General features: G+C 41.5%; 1 protein-coding gene across 5 annotated transcripts in view; it reads left to right on the top strand.

Annotated features, from left to right (window-relative positions):
* Positions 1–10,285: 10,285 nt before the first annotated feature.
* Positions 10,286–23,834, top strand: part of RUNX1T1 (RUNX1 partner transcriptional co-repressor 1) — a 154,531-nt gene continuing 140,982 nt past the window's right edge. For 4 of the 5 annotated variants that reach the window (XM_042923327.1, XM_042923328.1, XM_042923319.1 and 1 more), the window contains exon 1: positions 10,340–10,411. Coding sequence is in view for 1 of the 5 variants with exons in the window: in XM_042923321.1 (XP_042779255.1) it covers positions 10,384–10,411 (28 nt within the window). In the remaining 4 variants the exon portion in view is untranslated. Of the gene's footprint in view, positions 10,412–23,834 lie in introns of all 5 variants that reach the window. The other variant, XM_042923321.1, reaches the window with a different exon arrangement.

Raw genomic sequence — 23,834 nt, 5'->3', positions numbered from 1 at the left:
TGTGGACTTCAAGAAGTCAGTGTGACTGAGAGAAACCTCAGTGATACCAGTGTGAATGAGAGAATGAACTAGCTTCTTCAAATGTTTTCTCAGTAAGGTTCAGAGACTTCGGCAGAATACACGGAGTGAGAAATAAAATCCCCCTCACCTGTATGTCCCATCTACCTGTTGGGATGAGGATTAGAAGTCAGATGTAATTTGATTTCAAGAAAATGCAGATGTGAAAAAAATCGAGTATTCTGTTTATGTTTAGGCTTATGAATATATTTAGGTATTTTTAAGTATATACATGTGTAAATGTACATGTAACTACATACATTTTTACATTTTCTTTTTTTTTTTACATTTATTTTTGAGAGAGAGAGACAGAGTGTGAGCAGGGGAGGGGCAGAGAGAGGGAGGCACAGAATCCGAAGCAGGCTCCAGGCTCTGAGCTGTCAGCACAGAGCCCGACGCGGGGCTCAAGCCCACGAACCGTGAGATCATGACCTGAGCCAAAGTTGGATGCTCAACCCACTGAGCCATCCAGGCGCCTCCATATATTTTTTTTTATTGTATGTGCACGTGGGGATAAATACATATTTTTACAAAAAAAAAAACCTGTTCCATTCAAAGTGGCCATAAATCTATTACATACAGCTCTCCATTTTATCAACTGTTAGCACAGTGATGTGTATGTAGTATGTGCCATTAATTTTTGGAGTAAATGGCTTAAAAAAGTGAAAATTGTAACCAAAATACACTGTATAAACTGTGTATGCTTTTCTACCTATGTCTTTCTTCTGCTCCCATCACTTATATATCATTTACATTTCCCATCTCAAAGTCTAATAACAACGATCATAACAATAACAACAACAATAGTAATATCATGGTTAATATCATGGTTAATAGCCATGGTAATATCATGGCTAATAAAAAAGAATCGGCTCTTGATAACAGTGCAGGAAGGAGAGAGATGGCAGATGAAAATTACGTTGTATTTCCTATCCCATGTATTGCGCAAAGAAGCCCAAAGGCAAAGCATTTAGGTTTCCCTTCCCTAAAAAGAAGCAGCAAATGACTTTAAAAACCCACCATCCTTCACACCGAGACTGGATACCCGCTCACATCTATCTTGGGGAAATACGGAATGCACGAGAAATCGACATCCTGGAGAGGTAAGCACTTCCAGGTGAGGACGCGGGAACTTAAGGTAAGTGATTTTAAGGCCACCCAGCTTACCAGTGGGAGAAAAGCAATCCAATTCCGGGTCTCATAGACTGCAAAGCCTAAGGTCTCTTTTTACGTTAGACCGTCTTTAAAGGGGAAATTCTGAACACCAGGATACAAACTCGAAAACCTTCCAGGAATGGTCAGAATTCCTAAGATACTCATTTCAGAATTAGTCCTCAGTGTTAATTTACATTTTCCCCCTTGCTCCCATCAGGCAAATATCTACAGTTAGTTTAAAATAACCCTATTTGTTCTCAAAAGCCCCTTAATGTTATTTGGCTGTATTAGAAGGAGTCCAGTATATTTCCTTCTAAAGAACGTGGTCCCCTGGACCTTGCCGCCCTGACCGTAGCTGATTGGACCCGAGATGGGCTCCAGCCAATGAAGTGATCTGGTTCCACAGTACAGCCCATGGTTGGCCAATTCCATCAGTCCTCCCGTCTGCCTCTCTTTGTCTATCTCACTCTACATTTCAGAAGAATGTGTGTTAGCGAACAGGACCCAAGTTGAAAGACACAGACATGACCATAAGTAGAAGCCATGAGTTATTAGAAAACAGAATAGTCAAAGCAACAAGTCAGTGAGCAGGATCTGTGAATACAGAGGATGAAGATACCAGTTGGGAATCAGTTGGTAGTGAAAGCTGCAGTTGAAGAGGGGTGAAAAGCACTGCGTCATGATGAGTTCATAACATTTAGGCAAGGGGTCAACGGGGCATTAGGGTAGGTTGCAGAGGAAGAACAAGAGACATCCTTCTAGAGAGTATTCTCTCCCGTGAGGCTTGGGTGTAGTTTCCTGCCTTCCACATTTGCCTGTATATCCTTGGAGTGAATCCCCATAAACTAAATGCAATAAGCTGAATGCACTGCTGTTCTTTGCACCTTGATCAAATTAAGACGCTGGCTTACAATTTTATATAACACACCGGTCTAATCAACAAGTTACTGTCACTCATGAGGTGCCTGTAAAAGACAACTGCTGAAGCAGCTTCTATCTTCAAATAATTCTTTGGCAAGTGTGGTTTCAAAAACTAAAAATTTAAAATTACATTAACATAGACAAAAAGAGCTTTAATTGGGTAACTATCAGATTCGACTATCTAAATGAATTTCCCACTCTATTAAAATAACAATGATTTAAACTTCAAAGCAAACTCAGCCTGGTTGTTTACCCTGCCACTCTAAGTACTTCTGTAAGATATCTAGATCTTTTGTTAGACATATGTTACTGAGCTTAATTTGGCTTTGTTCCTTTAAAAGTCTTGATTCACAGAGAGCGGGAATGCTTTGAATCTGCTTTCTAACACAATACCTGTATGAAGCAATACGTTATCCTGACTGTGTAGGAACGCATGGAACACACAAATGCATGCGAAGATGTTAAGAAGAGGTTAGAGGAAACTGGAATGCCAAAAAGCTCCAAGGGAATTGGGGAATATTTATGAAAATATGTGGTGCATGTTGAAATGCAGATGTCTCTGGAACTGGAAATGTAATCACAAGAATGAAAACCGTCTTTAATAAATCTTCTTAATTAAAATCTATTGTTCAGAAAAAAACAGAAATCCTCCTCCAATATCAGAGGCAGTAGCCAGAGGTGGGAAGAGTATGGATTCGTTCCGATTGCAGCCAAGACTTGCTACCGAGAGTTCCCGGTTACCAAAACTGTCGGTTTTGTCATTGTCGTTGTTTAAGGCGAAGGAAGTGGAATTCTGGTAGAGTGAACATAAGTTGTTTGCCATTATGGTCCCCAACGAGGTGAGAACAGAAGAGGCTTGGAGCACAAACATATATCCACTTACTGATAGGGGGAGAGAGTATGTTAGAATTACCGTCAAATTCCGTGAACTTTTTTGTTTTTGTTTTTGTGTTTTGTTTTGTTAGTTTTCAAGAACTTTCAGTGGAACCTCCACCAGCTCAAAAGGCTCGGAATGAATTACAAGAAATTAACCTGGCCTAGACTTCTTCCCAATATGCAAAACTCCCCTATAAGACCCAAGGGGAAGGCTTAGAAATGGAAATGTCTGCATGATTGCATTTATGAAAACTATATACATTTCTCTGTTTTTATTAGTCTTCAACTGTCATTAAACTTTGAAAGCATTAGATATTTCAGTTAAACCAGTGCACTATGGCATGATTGTCATAACATGTCAATAGGATGAAGTTAACTACTTTTATAAGTGGGTGAGCTGAGACGACTCTGGCTGAGTGAAGACCCTTTGTTTACCCAAAGGAAAAGGGGGATTGAAACGGCTCACGGCTGTGCACAAGGAAATTGTAATAAGTTGCACACCTTGAATTCATTAGTTTATAGTACCTTTTCTGAGTTAGACATTGCACTAGGCAGATATAATCCCAGGCAAGGGATGGCTATCCCTGACCCCTTAGGGAGGAGTCACAAGTGACCTAACCATATTACCCACTAACGGCTCAACTTTTGAAGAGCTTCCAGGTTTGTTTATACAGTTTTGTGACCACTTAGTTTATGACTATCTGATGAGGGGCCTCTGTTGTTTGCAGGTACCTGAAGAACAGGGGTGGATGTGAGGAACCTATTCACACATGAGGATGCTTTTCTCCTATCATGAAGTCAGAGTCCTGGATGATGCTCTGTATATTTTGTGAGCACATGAATGCTGTGGGCTTTTGTGCCAACTTTAAAAGTGAGGCTCTGTGTGTATAAGGAGGATGGTGAGGTATGATGTTCTCAGTGCATCTAGTAATCTCTGCAGCCTTGCTCCTGACTGTGTGGGCCAGCATCATTGGCATTATCCAGCAGCTTGTTAGAGATGCAGAATCTGAGGCCTCACCCTGGACCCACTGACCCAGATTCTGCAATTTAATACAATTCCCCAGATGCTTAGGACATTAAAATTTGACATGCATTGGTCTAAAAAATATATATCTTTGCCCTTTCCTGTTTGAAAGAATATATAGTTTCCATGAGATGTATAAGACTGTAAATAATTGTATATACGTACAGTCTTTTGTTATAAAAATATTAAATGAGGAATATTTATTCAAAAATAAAGAAGTGACTTTTTTCCTCTGAAAACATATTAAATCAAAACAAACAAAAAGTTTGTATCTTGTAAATATTTTCCCCCTTCAAGAAAGTTGGACCAAATGGCAAGGCATATAGGGCAAACAGGGTTGTTGACATCACTAATCCTGTGGTTTTACAGGTACCTAATGTAAAGGGTACATGAATCAAATAATTTCCTCAAGGCACGGATAAAATCTCAGGGGAACTTAGGCAGGGGAATCTCATTGGTCCCAGACCATGGAGACCGCCTTTCGAGCATCTTCTACTGAGACACTGGGGGTCTCTCAGTTGGTGGCCAGCCCTGTTGAGAAAAAAGTACGAACATTTCAAAACAACTTCATGCCAAACATGATTAACAGCAGTTTATATTTGCTACAGATTTGTTGGCCAAAAATTTCTTCTCTTCTCACTGCTGTGCTGAGAGCCAGCTGGCTGCTGTTTTTCTCCCTAGAGGTGAATGTACTACAGTGATGTAGTGATTCCCGCATGAAAACAGTCTTAGGAGGTGATATGGGATTCATCAGACCCATATGACTGGAGTGTTCTATGGCGTAGGTTGATGTTTTTAAAGGATTAGGAAAAATAAGATGATTAAAATACTGTAACATATGCATCTTTTAAAGGGTAGATTTAATGTGGACATAGATACAGTGATCCTGAAAAACTAGGGCATAAATATGCATATAAAAATGACTCTTTGCTAAATATAAATACCATTTAAACAGTCTGGATTATATAAATTATCAATGATACAATAATTAAGTGAAAGAATGAGAACATGCCCCAGACAAAGGAACCAGCTTGTGAATTTTTACTGCATATTGATGCATATACTGAAGAATACATAGTAGTTCAACTCCTATAAGAGGTTAGAAGGAAAGAACCACTGATCTCTAGGATTCCTCTAGCTTCAGGTTCCTTTCCATAGTATTTTTGAGTATGTTCTAGCTTATTGTAGAAAGGAAACTGAAATTTCAGAAATATTTGTGGTTTATTGTAGAATCGACATGAATTTTGTAAACAGTTAAAAACACACAAGCATATATATGTTTCACATCAAATTTCCCATTATTTCAAGCAGTATCAAAATACACATAAAAAAACAACACGGAAGACCTTTTTCTTTGGTTGCCCACATTTTCTTCATGTAAAATATTGGTAATGTTAAAATCTTAAGTTACTAATAATTCAGTGAAAAAGGACTCTAGTTGGTGGTGTTTTGACTCACGTAGATAAGACATCTAAGTAATGAAACTTAAATCTTATCCATTCATTCAACAAATATTTCTTGAGCACCTAGTTTGTGCCACGCACTGTTCAGTGAACAAAACGAAGACTCCTGTGCAGTTAGATCACAGTAATATACACCTAATTGAGAATCAAACAGAGTAACCACCAATTAAAAAAAAAATACAGGAAAAGAGGAAAAATAAGTTCTCTGGGCACATTCCGTGAAAAAATGGAGAATATAGAATTTCAGCAGGGGAGAAGTGATATACGATTTTATTCTGGCTTATGATATTTAAAAAACCAACCTTCAAAAATGGGGGTGGAAAATATTCAATTCAAATTAGAAACACGTGAATAAGATTTTTATGGGGCATCATTATTTTTCATGGATTAGTTACGAAACGTCACGTGAGATAATTACTAGATTATAGATAGTTATGCATGGAAAAATGCTTATGTATGTATGGCATGTGTGTTTTCATATGCAGTAAATGCGTTCCTGCCCTTTAGTGTGTCAAAATCTGATAAATACAAATATTTAAATATTTAAAGAGTACAACTCACTAAAGAAGCACTGATATGAATTATTTTGTGAAAATTTCCAAAGTTAAATAAATTTCACTTTGCAAATTAAATAAATAACTGAAATTCTGCAACTTTGGCTTTTTGGGCGCAGACTGGTCTTAAAGCACTACAGAAACACACATATGATGATCTGAATATGTAGCCATTATAAATAAAAATCAAACTCATCGTCTGTAGGCTTGCAACTAAGTCAGACCAAATAATCAGTTTATTTGAAGGGATGATGAGAGCCATTTTTGGTTTAACTTAGACATTTTCCATAAAAAAGTCTGCTTGTCATCTTAGGTTAAAAGCGTCCCAAGCACAAATATATTTATAATGTACACTGAGTGCATAGTAAGGATATGTGACTTAATTCCTATACTATAGAATAAAATAAAAGGATCCCTGAAGTTGTTGTCTGTGTCCTAAAATGAGACCTTAAACAATTTAAATACCAAAATTGAAAAGATTTGGAATAAAACTTGTCCATGCAAAGCTCAAGGAAGTAAACTACATAGAATTACACAGGAAAAAGGAGAGATATGGCAAAGAGTGGGTAGGCTCTAAATTTATGGAAATGTAATTATTGCTTGCCATTCTTGATGCTTATCATACTCTATTTTTTTCACAAATAGAAGAATAAATAATTTTTTGTTAGAAATAAGCAACATGGCAATTAAGGATTTTCATCAACCTACGCTAACAGGAGGACTTTTTCAAGGTACAGAAAATCACAGCTTGGAAGTCATTTAAACTTTAAGATCTATAAGAAAAAAATTTAAAAGGGCTAATTAAGTACTTGTTAACATTTTGCATAGGATTTTTTTTTGTGTGTGTGAGAGTTGAATCACACATCTCTAAAGAAGGTAATAAGCACTCATCTGAATTGTGTATTGAAAGCCCTCAGCTTTTTTTTTTTTTTTTTTTTTTTTTTTTAGGATTGGCCTAAGGGAAAACAAAAAGCATCCTTTAGGTAACATTCCTGAAAAAAAAAATCTGTAAATTGAAAGAACTTGGTACCTTTACATTAATGAAAGTTTAATGATGTGAGAAAAAAATGTTCCAAAGTGTGAGAAAAAGAAAATTGCTAGAAAGGACTTTTTTACAGTTGAACACATTATTGTGCATTTTGTTTTTCAATTTAATGGTTTCATTAGGGTTAGTAGGTGTCTGTTTTTCTAAATAATCTTTTTTTGTAAAATTATTTTTATGAGTTTGGGGGGCAGCAAATTAAACACTCTTGAAGGTACAGAAACTTGATCTCTTTTGTGAGTGGCAGATAGGAAGACTTAATACTGATCCCTGTCTCCTCAAATTGGTTTCAAAAAAATGTATCAGTTAATACTTTCTTGTATTGTGAATATTATATCATGTGTATCGCCTACTCCAAGGCTAGAGTAAGCAAATCTTTAGTGGACCTGTACTGTTTCCAGGTAATTCACACCCTCCCGCCACAGATATCAATGAACTCCTTCCTTTTCATTTAATATGTTTTATTTTCCTGGATTTTGCAATTTAAGAATCACCACATGCTCGAGCTGGTCCCCATAGTTACTTTTTTGCTCCAAATAAAGGAATTAGGAGATAATACAAGGATAAACCTTCTAGAAAAATATGTTATACGTTTTGTAGAACACAGGCTTGTAAAGGGTGTGGGAAGTGGGATTAAGGAATATACTGTGTCATTCTGTATCAGCTCAAGGATGTGTGTTCTTCAGCTGCTGTTATCAGAATTAAAAAAAAAAAACAACAAACCCTCAGATTTAGTGAAATATCCTACTGATGTAAAGCCAAATACATCAATGAGTAGAAAACATTGGTATTTCTTTAAAAAAGGAAATATAACTAGATCAATGATTACTGTTTTTCCAGGGGTATGACTGGCATAAAGGAAGATCCTATAAGACTTGTAGAATCCTATAAAACATGATTTAAATATACGCCCCGGTGTTGTGCATCTAGCCTGGAAATGTAAAACTCTGCTTTGATTTCCTATGAGTTACTGTCCATTGATTTTGAAGTTTAATATTTCTATTATAATTTCACACCTACACTGGCACAATTTACAGGGAGAAGAAAAGCATGGCATGATATGTATATTTTATTTCTCCCCTATCTTTCACATCCTAAAACTTGTTGATTTACTTTAATTCTAAATTTTAAAATATGATTCTAGAAGTAACACTATTTCACAAGAACCATTCCTGATTCAGATGTTTTATTAATAAGGATAAATGTACTGTTCCAGAATCCAAATCATTCATTTTCAACTTGGGCAGAAGAAAGAACACAAGTAATAGGATAATAAAATATCAAAATATTTTTGCTTCTCTACAGAAAATATAAGTAAGGTTTGACATAATTTCCTACACAAAGGTGTTACAGTAGTGTATGTAAATTTTATATCTTAAGATTATTAATGGGGTTCAGATTTGCAAGGGGTGAAAAAAAAAGCTGTAATGCAGAAGTTCATATAGAATGTCCAACTTGATAAAATTTGAGATTCAAATTAACAGCATCATAATATCAAATACCAAGACTTAACATTACAATTCATTAATCCATTATAATTCATTAGTCAAATGTCCCAAGGAGAGGGCAGAATGAACAATGAGTGTTTTCTGGAAATGAATTGCTAAAAATTAGTAGAGTCTAAAAAGACTTCAGAATTGGAAGCTCCAGCTGGGTTTAAAAGGATGGGGGAAGGGATATTACTCACTATTACACATTTGGAGCACCACTTTAAAAAATAACATCCAGGAATGTCTCATCAGTTCCCTCTGCATCAGGCCACTCGGACTCTATCTTAAGCATTTTTTTTTTTCCTTTGTAAAGATGAGATTTAGAAACATGCACATTGGACAATCTGCATTGATGTAGCCCAGTTGGGAAAAGAACATGGTTTAGGGTAGGATTTCAAATTGTTGCACTAAATATAATAACATTTGCAGTAGTGGCACCGTTCCATAATAATTTTAAAAGATTTCATTTTACTTATTGCAAGCCATTATCTGATCATATTTGACCTACATATTAATATTTTCATTATCATTCAAGCCCTTTTTCGCTCTGTACAAATTGTCAGCCCTGTTCACTGAGAGATTATTTATTTACTCTGGAAATATCTGAAATTCTTTCACCCTATCTTTTCCTCTGGGACTCTCTCCCCTCCCCCCAAAGTATTGATATTAATGTCTGGGGGAGGGGGACACATCCAACCAAAACGTGAGATAGAAAGAGGCCCCTCTAAACGGTATACTATGGGAGAAGTAGAAAAACAAAGAGAAAAAAAAAAAAAAGAAAATGATAATTGTTTTCTCTAAGGCTATTATCTAATGCGAAGGCAAATAGTCAGTCTGGAAATCAGCTAACAGAAGGGGATTAGAGAGGAGATCTGAGAGTGGCTTGATTTCTAGCAGAGCTGTCTCTCCAGCCAGTGATGAGACGCAGGCAGGGCAGCCAGGAGCGCTCCAGATGGCCGGGGAAAGTGGTCGTCTTGGGTTACTGCAGGGCACTCGGGCCGCCGGAGAGCAGGCGGCCCGGGAAGGCATCATTAGGGAGCCAGCCTCACGTCCAGCCTGCACAGGAGAGGGCGAGGCTGGGAGGGAGGCCGCCCGCCCGCGCGCCCTAGCGAGCCGGGCCTGCCCATTGTTAACATATACTTGACCTCCGTGACCCCTGCACGACACAGATGTCTCCCACCTCCACTTCCCCCCCCACCCCGCCGCGGGCCCTCCCCCCTGCACCTGGTAGCGGCCGCGCCGCCGCCTCCCTCCCGAGCGGCCGCGGCGCCCGGGGCGCGGGCGCGCGCCGGGGCCGGCCTGGTGCGGGCGCTCTCTGCGCACAGCGCGCGGCGCTCCTGCTCCCCGGCGGACGCCCGGCCGCCCTGCAGATAAATGCGTCGCCTTCCTCGAGAGTGAGCGAGGGCGGGCGAGGCAGACGCAGACGCCGCCTGTGACAGTGGCAATTCCCTGCGCCCCACATCACATTTGTCTGCCACAGCAGCAACAACAGAAAAGCGGAGGGAGGGAGGGAGGCGGGAGGAGGGGAGCGGAGCTCCGCAAGTCTTGGGTTCTGCGTGGAGGCTGCGTTTGGCTGGCGTCCCCGACCCCGGGCTTTTTGCACCGCAGCTCACAGTGCGCAGCGCCGGACGGCCGCAGGCGCTCCGCCGGCGACTCCGCGGCCTCGAGGCGAGCGCGCGTGGGCGAGTGGCCGCGGACACTCTGGCCTCGCTGGGGAAGGAGCGCCGCGCCCTCGCCCCCTCGCCCCGCGGGCCGGCCGAGACGACGGGAAGTTTTATTTGCAGCTCGGAGCCCGTGGCGGATGGTGGGACTCTCCAGCCCAGTGCAGTGTAAGTGCCCGCGGGAGGGCTGGGCCGGCGGGCGGGCGGCGGGGACGGGCCCCCGGCTATTACGGTTAATTATTATTCTGATGACCGTCATCTTCATTTGGATTATTCGGCCGAGAGGCTGCAGGCTGTGCTTGTCGCTCAACTAGGGTAGGACTACACACGGGGCCGAGGGGAACATCGTGGGTGATTCCAGTAGGAGATGACACTGAACTTCACGGGTCAGCTAAAGATGCAATTTTCGCTCTTTGATTCCCCGCGCAGTCTTTTTTTACAGATATTTTTTTCTTTCCCCTCTATCATAGCGGCATGTAAGCAGGAAGATGTTGCGTAGCTCCCACCCCCCACCCCCGGACAGAACAACTGGTCAAGGTGCCCACGGTGCGTTTGGCAGGTGGCCCTGAACCAGCGTCGTGGGGGGTTTTAACTAGAAGGGAGAGGCATGTTTCGATGGTGGAAAACTTAGCTGTAAGAGCAGGAGAGGCAGAGTGTTAACTTTGAGACCCGGCTGCGACTGTGGTCCGGGTGTTTTTAGCGGCATCTGGGCGCCCTGCGCCCGCCTGAGAACTTTCCCTGTTACTACTGGGCGTTTGGGGTGCTCGAGCCGGAAGCCCCCGGGTAGGGGGCGGGCGGAGTCTCCCGACCGGGCATCTCTCACCCCGGACGGGTCCGGGACTCCATCGCCGGCGATCGCTGGGCAGCGTCGCACCTGCCTTGACCTCCGCTCGGGGCCCTCGCCACTCGCCCTTTGGGGGGGCTCCCCTCGCATCCCCGACTCGGCCTCGCGGCTCCCGAGCGGGGCGCGGAGCATTGTGCCGGGCGGCTGCTGCCCAGCGGAGCGCAGACGGGGAGCCGCGTCCGCGAATTCCTTTCGTTTTCCAGAAGCCGGTCTGGTGAGGCGCCCGGGCCCCGCTGCCAACCGCTCTCCGCGAACCTTAAAGGACTGGGTTGGTTGGCGCGCCCAGACCCCTCTCCCGGGGCGGACTTTGCGCTGGCCAGGACGCCTTAAGCAGAGACGGTTGTGTCGGCCCAAAGCGCTTAAGTCCATTTTTTGAACCCCCCGCCCCCCCCCCCCCCCCCTTTTTTTTCCTTTCCTTTCTTTTCTTTTCTTCTTCCTTTTTTTTTTTTTTTTTCTTTTTTTTTCTTGGTAAGGGCGGTCAACCCTTGGAAAAGTTTGAGTACTGGGATGCCGGGAAGTAGGATGTGAACCAAGACTGTTACTAAAAATAGTATCCACCCCCTCCGCCCCAGGCCTTTCAGCTTGCAGGGTTTGCCTGGGGAGCCTCGCAGCCCTCGATCTCCTTATTCCTTGCTGAGCATAGGGGAGAAGTCTTTAGAACGTAGCCTTTTTTTTTTTTTTTTTTTTTAAAGATTGGGCACCTCAAATCCCAGCTTGCCCCAGCCTGGCTGCTGCTCCCTGAGGGAACCTGCAGAATGTCGCTTTAAGGAATAGCTACTATTCCTTGTGGAGAGGGTCCTGCACGACCAGTCACTGAGGCCAGGGCGAGGGAGTGAGGACCAGGAGAGCTGGAGAGGCCACTTCAGACCAACTTCATGTGCTTAATGTAACTCTGAGCCCCCTTGAATTTTTAACTTCGCTTCCCTTAATTAATCTGCCCAGGGCCTGTGTATAAATGGCTGTCCACAGCTGCTGCAAATTGATTTATCCCCTGATAAAGGTCGGGTTGCTGACCAAAGCATTTTCTTTCTACCTTCTGTGTGAACTGAAATCTGTTTTACAGGTTTTTGTGTTTTGTTTTTTTTCCCCCTCTCCTAGTCTCCTTTTAAACATCTGTATGCTTTTTAAGTGCACTCAGTGGCTTTTATTATCTTCCCCCTCCCTTTGCATAAAACAGGAGTGGAACTGGTTCTGTGCCCAGTGAGCCCACACTCACTAGAATACAAATTGACCAGCTTCTCTGTGATAAACGGTTTGTTAGTGCTGGGGGCCTCCTTTTAGTTTATCGCTGTGTTTTGCCTTGACCATGTGAGTATTCTGCTGTGCCCAGTTTCTCCTGTCACACAGTTCCTTAGAAAAGGTCAACAAACACCATTGTTTCTTAAACCATCATAGCCCCAACCTGGGTGTTTATGTCAGCTGTGATGTGGACAAACAGAAGCAAATTCATCCTTCTGTGGATTTTCCCCCTGATTTCTCCTAAAAGTCTAATTTGGTATTAACATTACGGGGGCTTTCAAATAGCATAGGTAGGGCTGTCTGGTTTCCTTTCCTTTTTTTTAGTGGTTGTTATTTTTTAAGGGAGGTCTGATCATCTCACCCAGGATTCATCAGGGAATCTTAGTTTGACCCAGGCTTTTCTTTCAGCCAGGATGGATGCTGAGGAACTTGAAGACTATCATTGATTTACTTGTACTGCATTTAACATTTGGTATTTCTTTGGTTTATTCTTTCAAAAGAGAAAATTCCAACCTAGTAACCCAGGAATCAGGCTCATTCTGGGTGCATGTTAAAAACCGACTTTACCTAAGATTTATGCTAAGAGAAGAACTTTATATTAAAAGCCTTTGTTTAAGCATTAATAATTTTGTTGTAAACCATTTAGACAGCACTTTATGTGGAAAGCTAAATATTGAGTGGGAGCATTTGAGTGTGTATTTCTCCACACCTAGTCCAGTTCATACCTAATAAAAGCAATGGGGAAAATGGTCTATTTTTTCCTTAATGTTTGGACAACTCAAAGCAGCCCAGAAGTCTTTGAAATGATATTTTCCTTTGTCAGCGTGGTCTCTGTGACCCACTAACACTTGCTATTAATTTGATTTTTCAAAAACGATTCTTAAAGGACCTTCCTAACAAGAGGCATTATACTTGCAATACAATGCAAACTGCACTATTCAATTGGAAGTTGCTGGAGAGAGTAGGGCAGTGTGTGGTTGCAGCCACAGCACTGCAGCTTTTTAATATTTTCACAATTTGTCCTTCCTGAAGAAAAGTGAAATCTTGCTCTTAATGCCAGCATTGGATGATGAGCTCTCCCATCGAGGGTGTTAGTCTTCATGTTTGCAGAGAAAAGAGCCCTTCAAAATTGCAAAGAAATACACAAACGTAAGATGCCATTATCATTTATTTTATTGGAAAATAGAAGCTTAGCCAAAAAAAAAGACTCACTTTTTTTCTTTTTTTTAAACATTGAAAAGGGATCACGAGAAAGAAATGCTTCCAATAGGAATGCTGGCCAGTGGTTGTCAGTTTAGGACATTCTTCACTGTCAAATCCTGTTTCTCACTTCTTTGATATGAACATCAGCTGACAGGCACTGAATACGGAGCCTTCTTCATTGAGGTTTTATGCAGGCAACATAGCTCTTCATAGCAAAGCAGTCTGAAAAATTGGCACCTGCAGGATTTGCATGTGAAAAAAACCCCGAGTCAGTTGCATTTTACTGGAGTCTATTACTGTAAGTTATGTAAGTTCAGTGAGAAAAGCTATTTATTGCTGTTTGGGTGTTTAAAAGTTCTTTTGTTTTATGGACACCTTATTCCTCATATAGTGATCCACAGGCTTTATTGATAGCAGAAGCAGGGAGACGTGATCTCTGGCTTCATACAAGTGATTTATTATGGAACGGAGTAATTTTTAACCATGTGCTTACAGAGTGCACTTATAGTCATAGTTAATTTTTTACACGTGGCTTAAAAATGATGAACTTAATACAACTTTCAGAGTCATCGATCAGAAGTTAAATACATAAAATTAAGTGAACATAAATATCCTTTGAAAGCAATCCGGGATTTTAAGTTATGTTCTTTACTAGCAAGTTAAATCTGTAAGAAAAAAATTAAACCTGTCATACGTCTAAACTTGAGGAAAAACGTGCCCCCCCCACCCCGCACTTGTTAAATTGTCACTTAAGTGCCTTTTAAAAATATCATATTTGACCCTATTTATGCAAAATAATGAACAACGTTAAATCCACTGAAACACCTTTGTGAACCTGGTATTATCCATCACTGGGAATATTTTATCCAGAATAAGTTATTATTACCCAAAGAGACACCTTCCAACTTCACTTTTTTACAGCCATTAATATAAGAGTTCCTAAATAATGTTTAAAGAACAGTGAACATTTTATTAAAGCAAACATTAGTTCAGTTTAATGGAGGTAATTGTAAGTGATAAGACAGAGCAGGTTATCTCTGTGTTGTTTAAACAGAAGGAGCTACTTTGCACCATTTCCAGTGGCCATCTGTAGAAGAGAAGGGTTTGCACCTGTCTGTCCACACTAATTATAGATTAGGGCCAAAGAAATGAAATTCGAGGAGGTTTTCAGCTAATGAAATCCATACTGATTTTATTGTAAATGCGTTTTATGTAAAGAGGGTGATGGTTGAGTTATGAGTGAATAAATCGGTATGTAGCTGCTAGGCACTTGGTTTTGAAGCACAATTCTGCTGCATTAACCTTTGATATTCAAAAAAAAAATAAATAAAAAGGACAAACAACTTAGGCATGGATGCTAGCCTTTGTTTGCCATCCCCAGCTACAATTTAGTGAGTAGCAGTGAGGTTCAGTGTACAATTTAAAAATGTGCTGTAAAGCAGCTTAAATGTTAAGAATATTCTAATGTGTTGAAATGCAGATGAAGAAGGGAGGTTTTGTTTTAACTTAGGTGCGTAAGACATTAGAACATTAGAAAGCTTTTTTTCTTTTATCTGCATTTCTGTTTCACATCCATGAGAAATTAAAGCAAAACGAGTGAGGAATGCGTTCTGCAATGAAAGGTCACATGAATGTCTACCACATCTGTTTATAGTAATTATGAACATAATTAACATAAGAATTACAAATGAAATAATGACAAGCTGAGCAATGAGATATTATGCCATAATGGTCATATGTTGGAATTCTCACATTATAGCACACTAGAATTCACATACTCAAAGAAAGAAAGAAAATGCTAGATTTTTATCTGAATTAATGCTCCCAAACTTATCTGCCTGGGGCAGATGGACTTCTTGCTCTTATAGGAAGGTAACCTATTATTAAGAAAAGAACTAGTTGAAATTAAGATTTCTGGTCTCCAGCTTGGACTTTAAGACAGCTGTGATTATAGAAACCACTTTCTGTTGTACGCTGATTCTGTGATTATACTTCTTGATTATTATATGGCGTTCTTCTTCTTTTTTTTTTTTTAATTGAACGCTTTGCAGCAAAGTATTTGCTTTGGAAGAGAGTCATGGATTCTTCCCATTTGAGAATTGGTTGATCTTTTCTAGAACTGTGAGCCAAAAGTCAATGAACAAACAAGGTGGTACTAGGAATGCTGTGCATTTACAGAATAAGAACATTGGCAGATTAGGTTTTGCACAGTTTTCTTCCTGCCTTTAGTGTTTGGATGCTTAAAAAAAAAAAAAAAAAAAAGTGAGCCTTTTCTGGGTTTGAAAGTAGGAGTGCATTGTTTTGTTTTTCTAAATAGCATTTTGTCCCCCAAAGAGCTTGTAAAAATGTAGTGGGCATTTGTAAGTTGTATTTGTTCTCTTCCTAGAGTTGTGTTGGTTTTACAGGTATTTGCATGTCGGCTGTGTCCAAATTGATCTAACTAAAATGTAATAAAGAGGAAGGTATGTGTGATTGCGTCTGGTTATTCTGAATGCAGTTTTCTGTAACAGCTAGAGAAAAGGTGAAAGGTGAGCTTTTATGAGAACTCAAATGATACTCCAGAAATCTGTTATTCAACTTAAAACATGTCAGAATGACCGATTTTCACCCATTTAAAGTTCACTTGATTTTGTAAGGTGCCCTGCCAAATGGCTTACTTCCTACACTTGCACCCCTCTCTAACTACTGAACCTGGCCACTTTTTGAAGATTTATGGAGAAATATTACCTTGTTCTCGTCTCAGTGATAACCACGAGGTTTTCCACATTATTGGATTACTGGAGGATTGTGGCAGACCCCTTTTTATCTGACATTCATTGCATGACAAGATTTTTCACACGTGCCCTTCCCCCCACCTATGTCCAGCTTATTTTCACTTTGCCTTACCTGTCAAATTTTTTCCCAATTCTTTTCTTGGGGTGGGCGCATGGGGTTGGGTGGGAGCATGGGGTTGGGTGGGGGTGGGGGTGGGGGGTGGGGCCCACCACACATGAAACTGGTTTTTGGCAGAGTGTTCTGCAGGGGGGTGGTGATGAAACAATGCCTCTTCTCAAATTTGTCTCTAAGAGACTGTCTTCCTTTTCTGTGTTTTTCTCTACTAAGTAGCCTTATGCTTCCCTCCCTGCTACCGTTTTGTCCCTTTCTATCCAGATCCGTATATAAGCTATGTTATTACCCGGAGTTTCACTGCGGCTGGGGTTACAGTGTATGTCATGCACAATTATGCAGTTTATTGGCTCCTTCATTCTGAACTTGCTCTCTTCATACTGCAGTGAGAGCTTCTTAACCAAGCTTCAGTGCCTTGAAATACAACACAACCAAATACGCCCCCTTCCCCCAATAAAATAACCTTCTTTGCTGCATTATCTGCACTCCATTAAGGATCTGATCAGATGTTCAGATTGTCTGATGGGTGCATTTAAAAGTGAAAAGGGGCTCCCATGGGACTACTCAGGTGTATCTCCCTCCTGACCCTGCTGGGGTGGAGGGTGAACTCTGGTCTGACGGAGGAACATTAGCTCTTGCTTGTTCTCTGATTGATTCTCGGGCTCTGGGTGGGTGAAGAGCTGTGAAGCAGCTCAGGCTGAGATTGATTGCCTCAATTTCAAATTCCCACCTCCAAAATAGACTCTCAGATGTATACATAGGGAACCCCCTCCCCCAACACAATTTCTGGAGGTGGAGCAGGTGTCTAAGTCACCTGTAGCTACCAATCACAAGTGGTCCTTCTTATCACAGGGATGCTGGCTGCACAAGTCTTCTGCTGGGACACTTTCAAGCCCAGGGAAAGACATTTCAGATCTGTGTCCATCTCCATTGGCATGGGTAGGGGAGGGCTGGAATTTAGGAGTGCTGGGGCCCGCAAAGAAAGGGACAAGAACTTCCACTTGAGGTTGGTCTGGAAGACTGCAGTAACTGCTGTGAGGGCTCAAATAGGTTTGTTTTGCAAATTGTGGCAATTCGAATGGAGGTGAGGTGGTGAATGTCTCATTGTTATGCTCTGCCGAAAAGGGGACTCTTGATCCCTTCTGACCTTGACAGAGCCTCCAGAACGGTCACAGTCTGGCCCTGGAACCTGGGCGATGCAGTTTGCTAGTCTGCATTCCTCCCTTTTTCTGGGAGGAGGGGGCAGTTTTGGGGATTGTAGGCACCCCCCAGCGCTGGCTGTCACCCTCAGCCAGCGTTGGGGTACCTTGTGCCCACTGGCCACCCCCCCCCCCCCCCCCGATCCTGGGGCCTGAGCCCCCACCCCCTCCATCCCTTTTGGTTTCTTCCCTCCAGCCTGTGTCTCTCCCCTCTCCCTCGCTCCCTCTCTCTCCCACTTTTCCTCCCTCTCCCGCTCCGTCTCACACGCACCCTCTGTTTATTTTCCTGCTTCCATCTGGGCCCTGCTGATATTGTAATCACCCTGATGCACGTTGGCTTCTCTCCTCTCCCTCCTGCGCTCACACACTCACTCACACACAATGTGCCATCCTGACAAGCCTTTTACTTCTGATAAGCTCCGATGTGTGTTTAATGAATACAAAGCCGCGGTCTGGGTGCCGCCTCGGCTGCGGCCGCCTCTCCTGCGCTCCTTTGCCAGAAGGTAATCTCCGTGAACGGGGAGGGGAGGCGAGCGGGGAGGAAGGAGGGGTGGGAAGGGGGGGGTGGGGGGAGCGGGGAAGCTGCTTTTCTCTTTCCCTCTCTCCCTTTCCAAATGATTCAGAAGTCGATAAGACCAGGAGAAGTGAAGATGTAACATGTTATCTGTCGCTCCTCTTAGCTGGCGGAGAGAATTTACATTTAAAGATTAGCAGAGGGAGAAAGAGAAATCTGCCTTTTGTTGTGTGGGGTTGAGGAGGAGGCATCAGTCCTGGCCTGGACGCTATCTCCCATCACCTCTGCTATCCAGACAGGACTCACCGAGGTGAGATTACCGGAGGGCCTTATCTTTAATTGGGTTTAGTTTTGCCAGTCTGAATAGGTTTAAAGAGACTCGATAAAGGGGGAACAATAGATTATTTATTGACTGAATGCTGAAGCCTTTAGATGAAGAGGGGAGAGAAAAAAGCTGCTTAACAACTTGATTAGTTTATTTTAATTTTTATTTTAAGGTGAGCCTGTCTCTCTTGTGGTGCAGGGAAGGGCCGTGGAACTTAGGCGAAACTGAATGACTTAAATGTCTTATTCTCTCTTCATCCCCCACCCCTCCCCGCTGTCACTACCATCTCCCTTATTTTAACTGGAGTTTCATGTACCCCCTCGGTTTAGGATTGATAAACTGAGCAAAAAGGGTAGTGGCTTTTGGAATTGATCCTTCGTGTTTGGTTTTGTGTGACTTGTTTCGAATGGGTGTTGGATTGATGTTAACGGTGGTGGCTACTTGAATGAGTGAGCAAAGGGAATGAAGGCTACTTTTAATATGCAATTGGTTGATTTTATGGTGTGGTTTCAACATGGTTTGGAGGAAAAAAACATCATTCTGACTCTGTTAGGTAGATTTGTATTTTGGATTTGAAACACGGAGTTTTTTCCTTGGAGTGGGTTTAAAAAAAGAAGAGTGAAAACATGTTTTATTGACTCAAGAGTGTCTTTCAAAAAATTACGGTATCAACTTTGTAATGTTCTTAAAATGGATAAAAGTGAAGAAATTATCGTTTGCCTCCTACACATCATCAACATAGGTGTTTTCATAGGTAAATATGATCCAGTAACTAAAAGCCTAATTAAAATTTGTTTAAAGCCAGGGGGGGCATGTTTCCTTGTCGAAGGCGGCAGATCGATTGGGTAAGACAATAGAGACCCATTATTTCACTTCCATTGACTGAGCATATTGACATTTCAGGTTTGCTGTTGCCTCAGTGAGCATGATGAAACACTGAAATTCACAGACCAACTGGCCAGAGTGGCACATACATTACCGTATGTCATTTCTGCCTTCAGGTTACCTTATCACCCAGGCAGAATGGGAATGGACAACCCGGAATCCTTCAGAAGGGGTAGAGCTCTTTTGGCTAAGAAACCGACAGGTAGCATGTCTCACGAGCACCTTTAATTTTACCCAGAATGGGGTGTCACAGAGAAACATGGGGAGCACTTTTGTTTAAAAAGCTGAGCTGCAGCCCAGCTATTAATCTTGCACATAGTGCATATAAGGATACCCATTTTCAAGATTGATCTTTACCTGGTCTCAGATAACTCCAGGGAGTAGTTGGTCACATCACGTAGGTGTTTACCAGCTTGTGCTTGGGTATTAGCTGTGCTGCCCCAGTCCGGGGCACTCAGACATTAGAGCACCTGCTAAATCTGTATCTATAAAATATGTAAGACCCCATCCCAAATAGGGCCTGACTTCGACTTTTTTGTTTCCTCTTTTCTTTTGGTGGGTACAAAAGCGAAAATGGGATATATATGTATTTTATGCCCATATACATGGTATAGACCGTAATCAGTAAAAACAAATATGTGTATATTCCAAGCAGAGGCAGAGAAAATAGTAAGTATTTTCGTTATCTTCTTAGTATAATCTATCCTTTTATACACTTCACAGAGTCTTTGCATAACACAACTAAGTATTAGGCAAAACTGAGTCAAAGAAATTTGAGTCATACAGAAGTGAATATGGGGAAAAAAGCAGAAGGGACTTAACGTATTTTTTAAAAAGTTCAATGAAAATATAAAACTATCGTGAATATGCTTTATACACAGCAATTGTTGCCATCAAGTAGGTGACTGATGCCCTTTGCAGTGTTTAGAACAAAACTAGTCCTTTATACCATTTTCATGAAAATGTTAGATTTCTATTTGATCAGCAGGTGCTGTTGAGATGAAAGCCATGTGTAAATTTTCAGAAGGCCAAAAGTGTCAATTCAGAAAAGGAAAGTGATAAGAGAAAATGCAATCAGTTTTCCTGTTTTCAATTTGTGCAGGATTTGAAGAGCTGTTTTGTTAAACCGCTGCATCTGCTCCAATATGAATATTGAGCCACTTCCACTAAAAATAACAGCCTATAATTTGGAAGCTACTGCAGCCTTTTGTTAGTGTGAGTGGGTTATTTAAAAACAAAAAAACAAAAAAAAAATTAAAAAAAAAGACAATTTTCTATTCTGACAATCTCTTGCCTCATGTGCATTTTCATTTGTTGGCACTTTTAGCCTCAGCAGATAAATGGTATTATGCAATTAGGACCTTATCTTGTTTGACTGTGAAAGAGGTTTCCATAGGTGAAAATCCTGGTAATATAAAAAGGGTTCACACAAAACAAAATTTGTTTTTAAATAATCTGCTTAAATATAGTTATTTAAGTTGAGATATCTGTTCCTTGCATTCTCCAGTACTACAATTTTTAACTTGCTGCTGACTGTTATAACAAAGTTAACACTATTCCGTTGCATACTGAGCATTCTGTGATTTATTTCACCTTTAATATACCTGCAAATGTAAGTTTAAACTAATCAGGGATATTTTACCTAACAGGGCTTTCAGAATCATTTTTTTCATGCTTAAATAAAATGATTAAATTATGCTTGAGTGCCTGCATACAAAAGGTTTAGCTTCTATAGTACTGCTAATCAAATAAGTTTTATGGACAGGGAAAGCACCACATTAGAGAAAAATTGGATGCATTCTACCAGTGACATTTCTAGGAGAGACAAGTTCTTTTTAAATCATCTAATATTAATTAAGAAAACTCTCACACATCTTAAATAATCATAATAAAAATAATAGTTCATCCCTTTAATAAGAAAACGAATGGCACTGCTCTCCATGTAAAACTGGGCATAGAGAATTAAGGTAGGAGGGAGACTGATGACATTTGGATCGGGTTCAGTATTGACTCTGTCCACAACAGCTCTTGGCTTGACTTGAGGCTAGAGAAATTGGTCCAGGTGGAGACGTGATCACTCCATAGGCTCAGTTAGAGCTATGGCTTGACACTTGAATGGCCAGACACACTCTTCACAGTTAAGCTCAGAGTATCTCCAGAATGGATTAAGGGGAAGACGGACATGGGGACACAGTAGTAGGATGGATATTAACAAAGGCGGCATTTCTTCTGCAATGCCTGCTCAAATGAAGAGGTAGGAGAGGTGTTGAGTGTGTGTACCTGTGATCACATGTATGTAACCAGCCAAAGAATAATGCTTTTAAGAAATGTCATTTCCAGTTGGATGCCAAAGTGTGGCAAATCTTTCAGAGACCTGGACAGCCATGGGGGTGTATTCCCTGGTACAGCACCAAGTTCTTTGCCCCTCTCAAGAAATGGTATTGAATCACATATCAGTATAAGAAAGAAACGTGTCTGCGTTAGGGATGTGATCTTGTCACAAGTTGTTTTGTGCTGAAGCCACCTTCGGCGTTGAAGCCTCTGTACCTTGTAAGGTGTCAACAGGGGGAAGCTTCTTGTGACTCTTCAGAATGGTCATGCTTTATAAAGTGGCTCTTACATCGGAGCCACTGATAAAGCAATGCGCCACGGTTGAGGTTGAAGGCATGAGACGCTCCTGTTTGCCAGAGTTGAAAACGGTCAGTGCTGCTGAGAACCACTAGCAATTTCACTGACTGTGAGGGATCTACTTACAAACAAAACAAAACAAAACAAAACAAAAACTGCTTTGATAGCTCTAATTGAGATTACCTTATAATACAATTCCTGAGGGAATAGAGCAGGCATTTGTTTTGGAGATTTCACATTGGTCAAGCTCTCTAAAGCAAATCACCAGTTGAGTGAATAGGGCCTTTCGAATATAGATCTCGTCGGATGAGGACACAGATGTAGAAATTTCCCATTTGTCCCACAGTCGCAGCAGCTCTAAGTACCTTAGGGAATGTGATTGACTAGATTCATTAATTTTTCAACAGCTGGGTCCTAGACCACTTCTGAGTGTGCACTGACCAACCACCTAGTTGTTGGTCTTGGGAGAGAGAAGAACTGACAAATATTAGAGATCTGCTGTGAGCCTGGGGTTAACCTTCCCATACATTGTCATTACTGACTTTAAGTCAATTATAAACCAGCCTATCACTTCATTTCGAACACTTTGGAAATGTCTTAGTGGCTCTTCTGGCTAGACCTTTTGCCTTAATATGGAAACCCGAGATTTTCTTGTGTCTCCCAACTTTATCACCTGCTTTGTTCCCAAGTTTGAATAATTAGAGGCTTATTTTCTGAATACATGGCTTAATATGCTTCTCAGCAGCCACGATCTGTGCACCCATTGTTTTCTTATGCCCTCACCCCAGCCTAGGAATCAGAGTTGGCTACTAGCTGATAGACATCCTTGGATATGCCCAAGTGTTTGCCAGTCTGTATCCCTCAGTACCTCCTAATCCAGGCTTTTCCGTTACTAAATTGTGTTCCCTTGTCCTGCACCACACCAAAGCCAAGAGGAATCAGGTTGTTATTCCCTTTATTGATCTCTGGAGCTCTCTTCTGCCCAATGTCCCTCATCCCTGAGGCTTGGCCCATCACACTTGACCACACTTGGTCATACTGTATTTTGATCTCTACATCTTCTACTTGGCCAGGTCCAACTTCCCAGTCATTTCTTAAGAGGAGAGGGATTCTGCACTATTTGGAGTGTGCAGCTATAGTTGTGTGCTGTAAAACGCTCTGTATTATAAAAAGAAAGATATGGTGTGTACATTCCCCTGACGGATGGGTAAACTGGATTTCCCTTTCCAGCTCAGTCACTGTTTTGCTGTGTAGCGCGGGATGCATTCCAGCCTTCAGGTGAATTCTTCAGAAGTAAGATGAAGGGCAGATTCAATGTTCCTTAGGCTTCTCAACTCTCTCATGTATGAGTTTGCATGTGATGCTGAGAGGAGGCTTTTAAGAATTTCCCATGGTTAGGTGAATGAAAAAATTTCTTAATTTTTCATTTGGAGCTGGGGGCGCATCTCCCCTCCATATGGCTGGGAAATAGAATCAGTGTAGAACATCATTATCTCCTCGCTCTTCTCCATCGAAAAGAAGTGGCATTGAGCACAGGGAGACATTTTTTCCACAGCCATCCTGGATCTCAGATGACTGTCTGAAATTTTAGTTGTTACTCTACCTTTTTAAGAGGTGAATGATGGAGGAATGAGTCTGTTTATGCGGTGAGAAGGAATTAAATATTTCAGGTTTTGCTCAAGGAGAACAGTCTTTATGCTTTTACCTCATGGCTGCTGGACAAGATGAACTTGGTGCTTGGGGGCAGGAGTGAGGGGCTAGGAGCTAAACCATGGTGGTGATTAGTTGTGCTTACTAGGCATGCACCGTATCCCGCTGTCTCAAGGTGTGGACTTAAGTCACTTGGAAATTTAGAAAGTGACCTCTAT

The sequence above is a fragment of the Panthera leo genome, chromosome F2 (genome assembly GCF_018350215.1).
Source record: "Panthera leo isolate Ple1 chromosome F2, P.leo_Ple1_pat1.1, whole genome shotgun sequence".
NCBI lineage: Eukaryota > Metazoa > Chordata > Mammalia > Carnivora > Felidae > Panthera > Panthera leo.
This window is presented reverse-complemented; position numbering and strand designations above follow the sequence as displayed.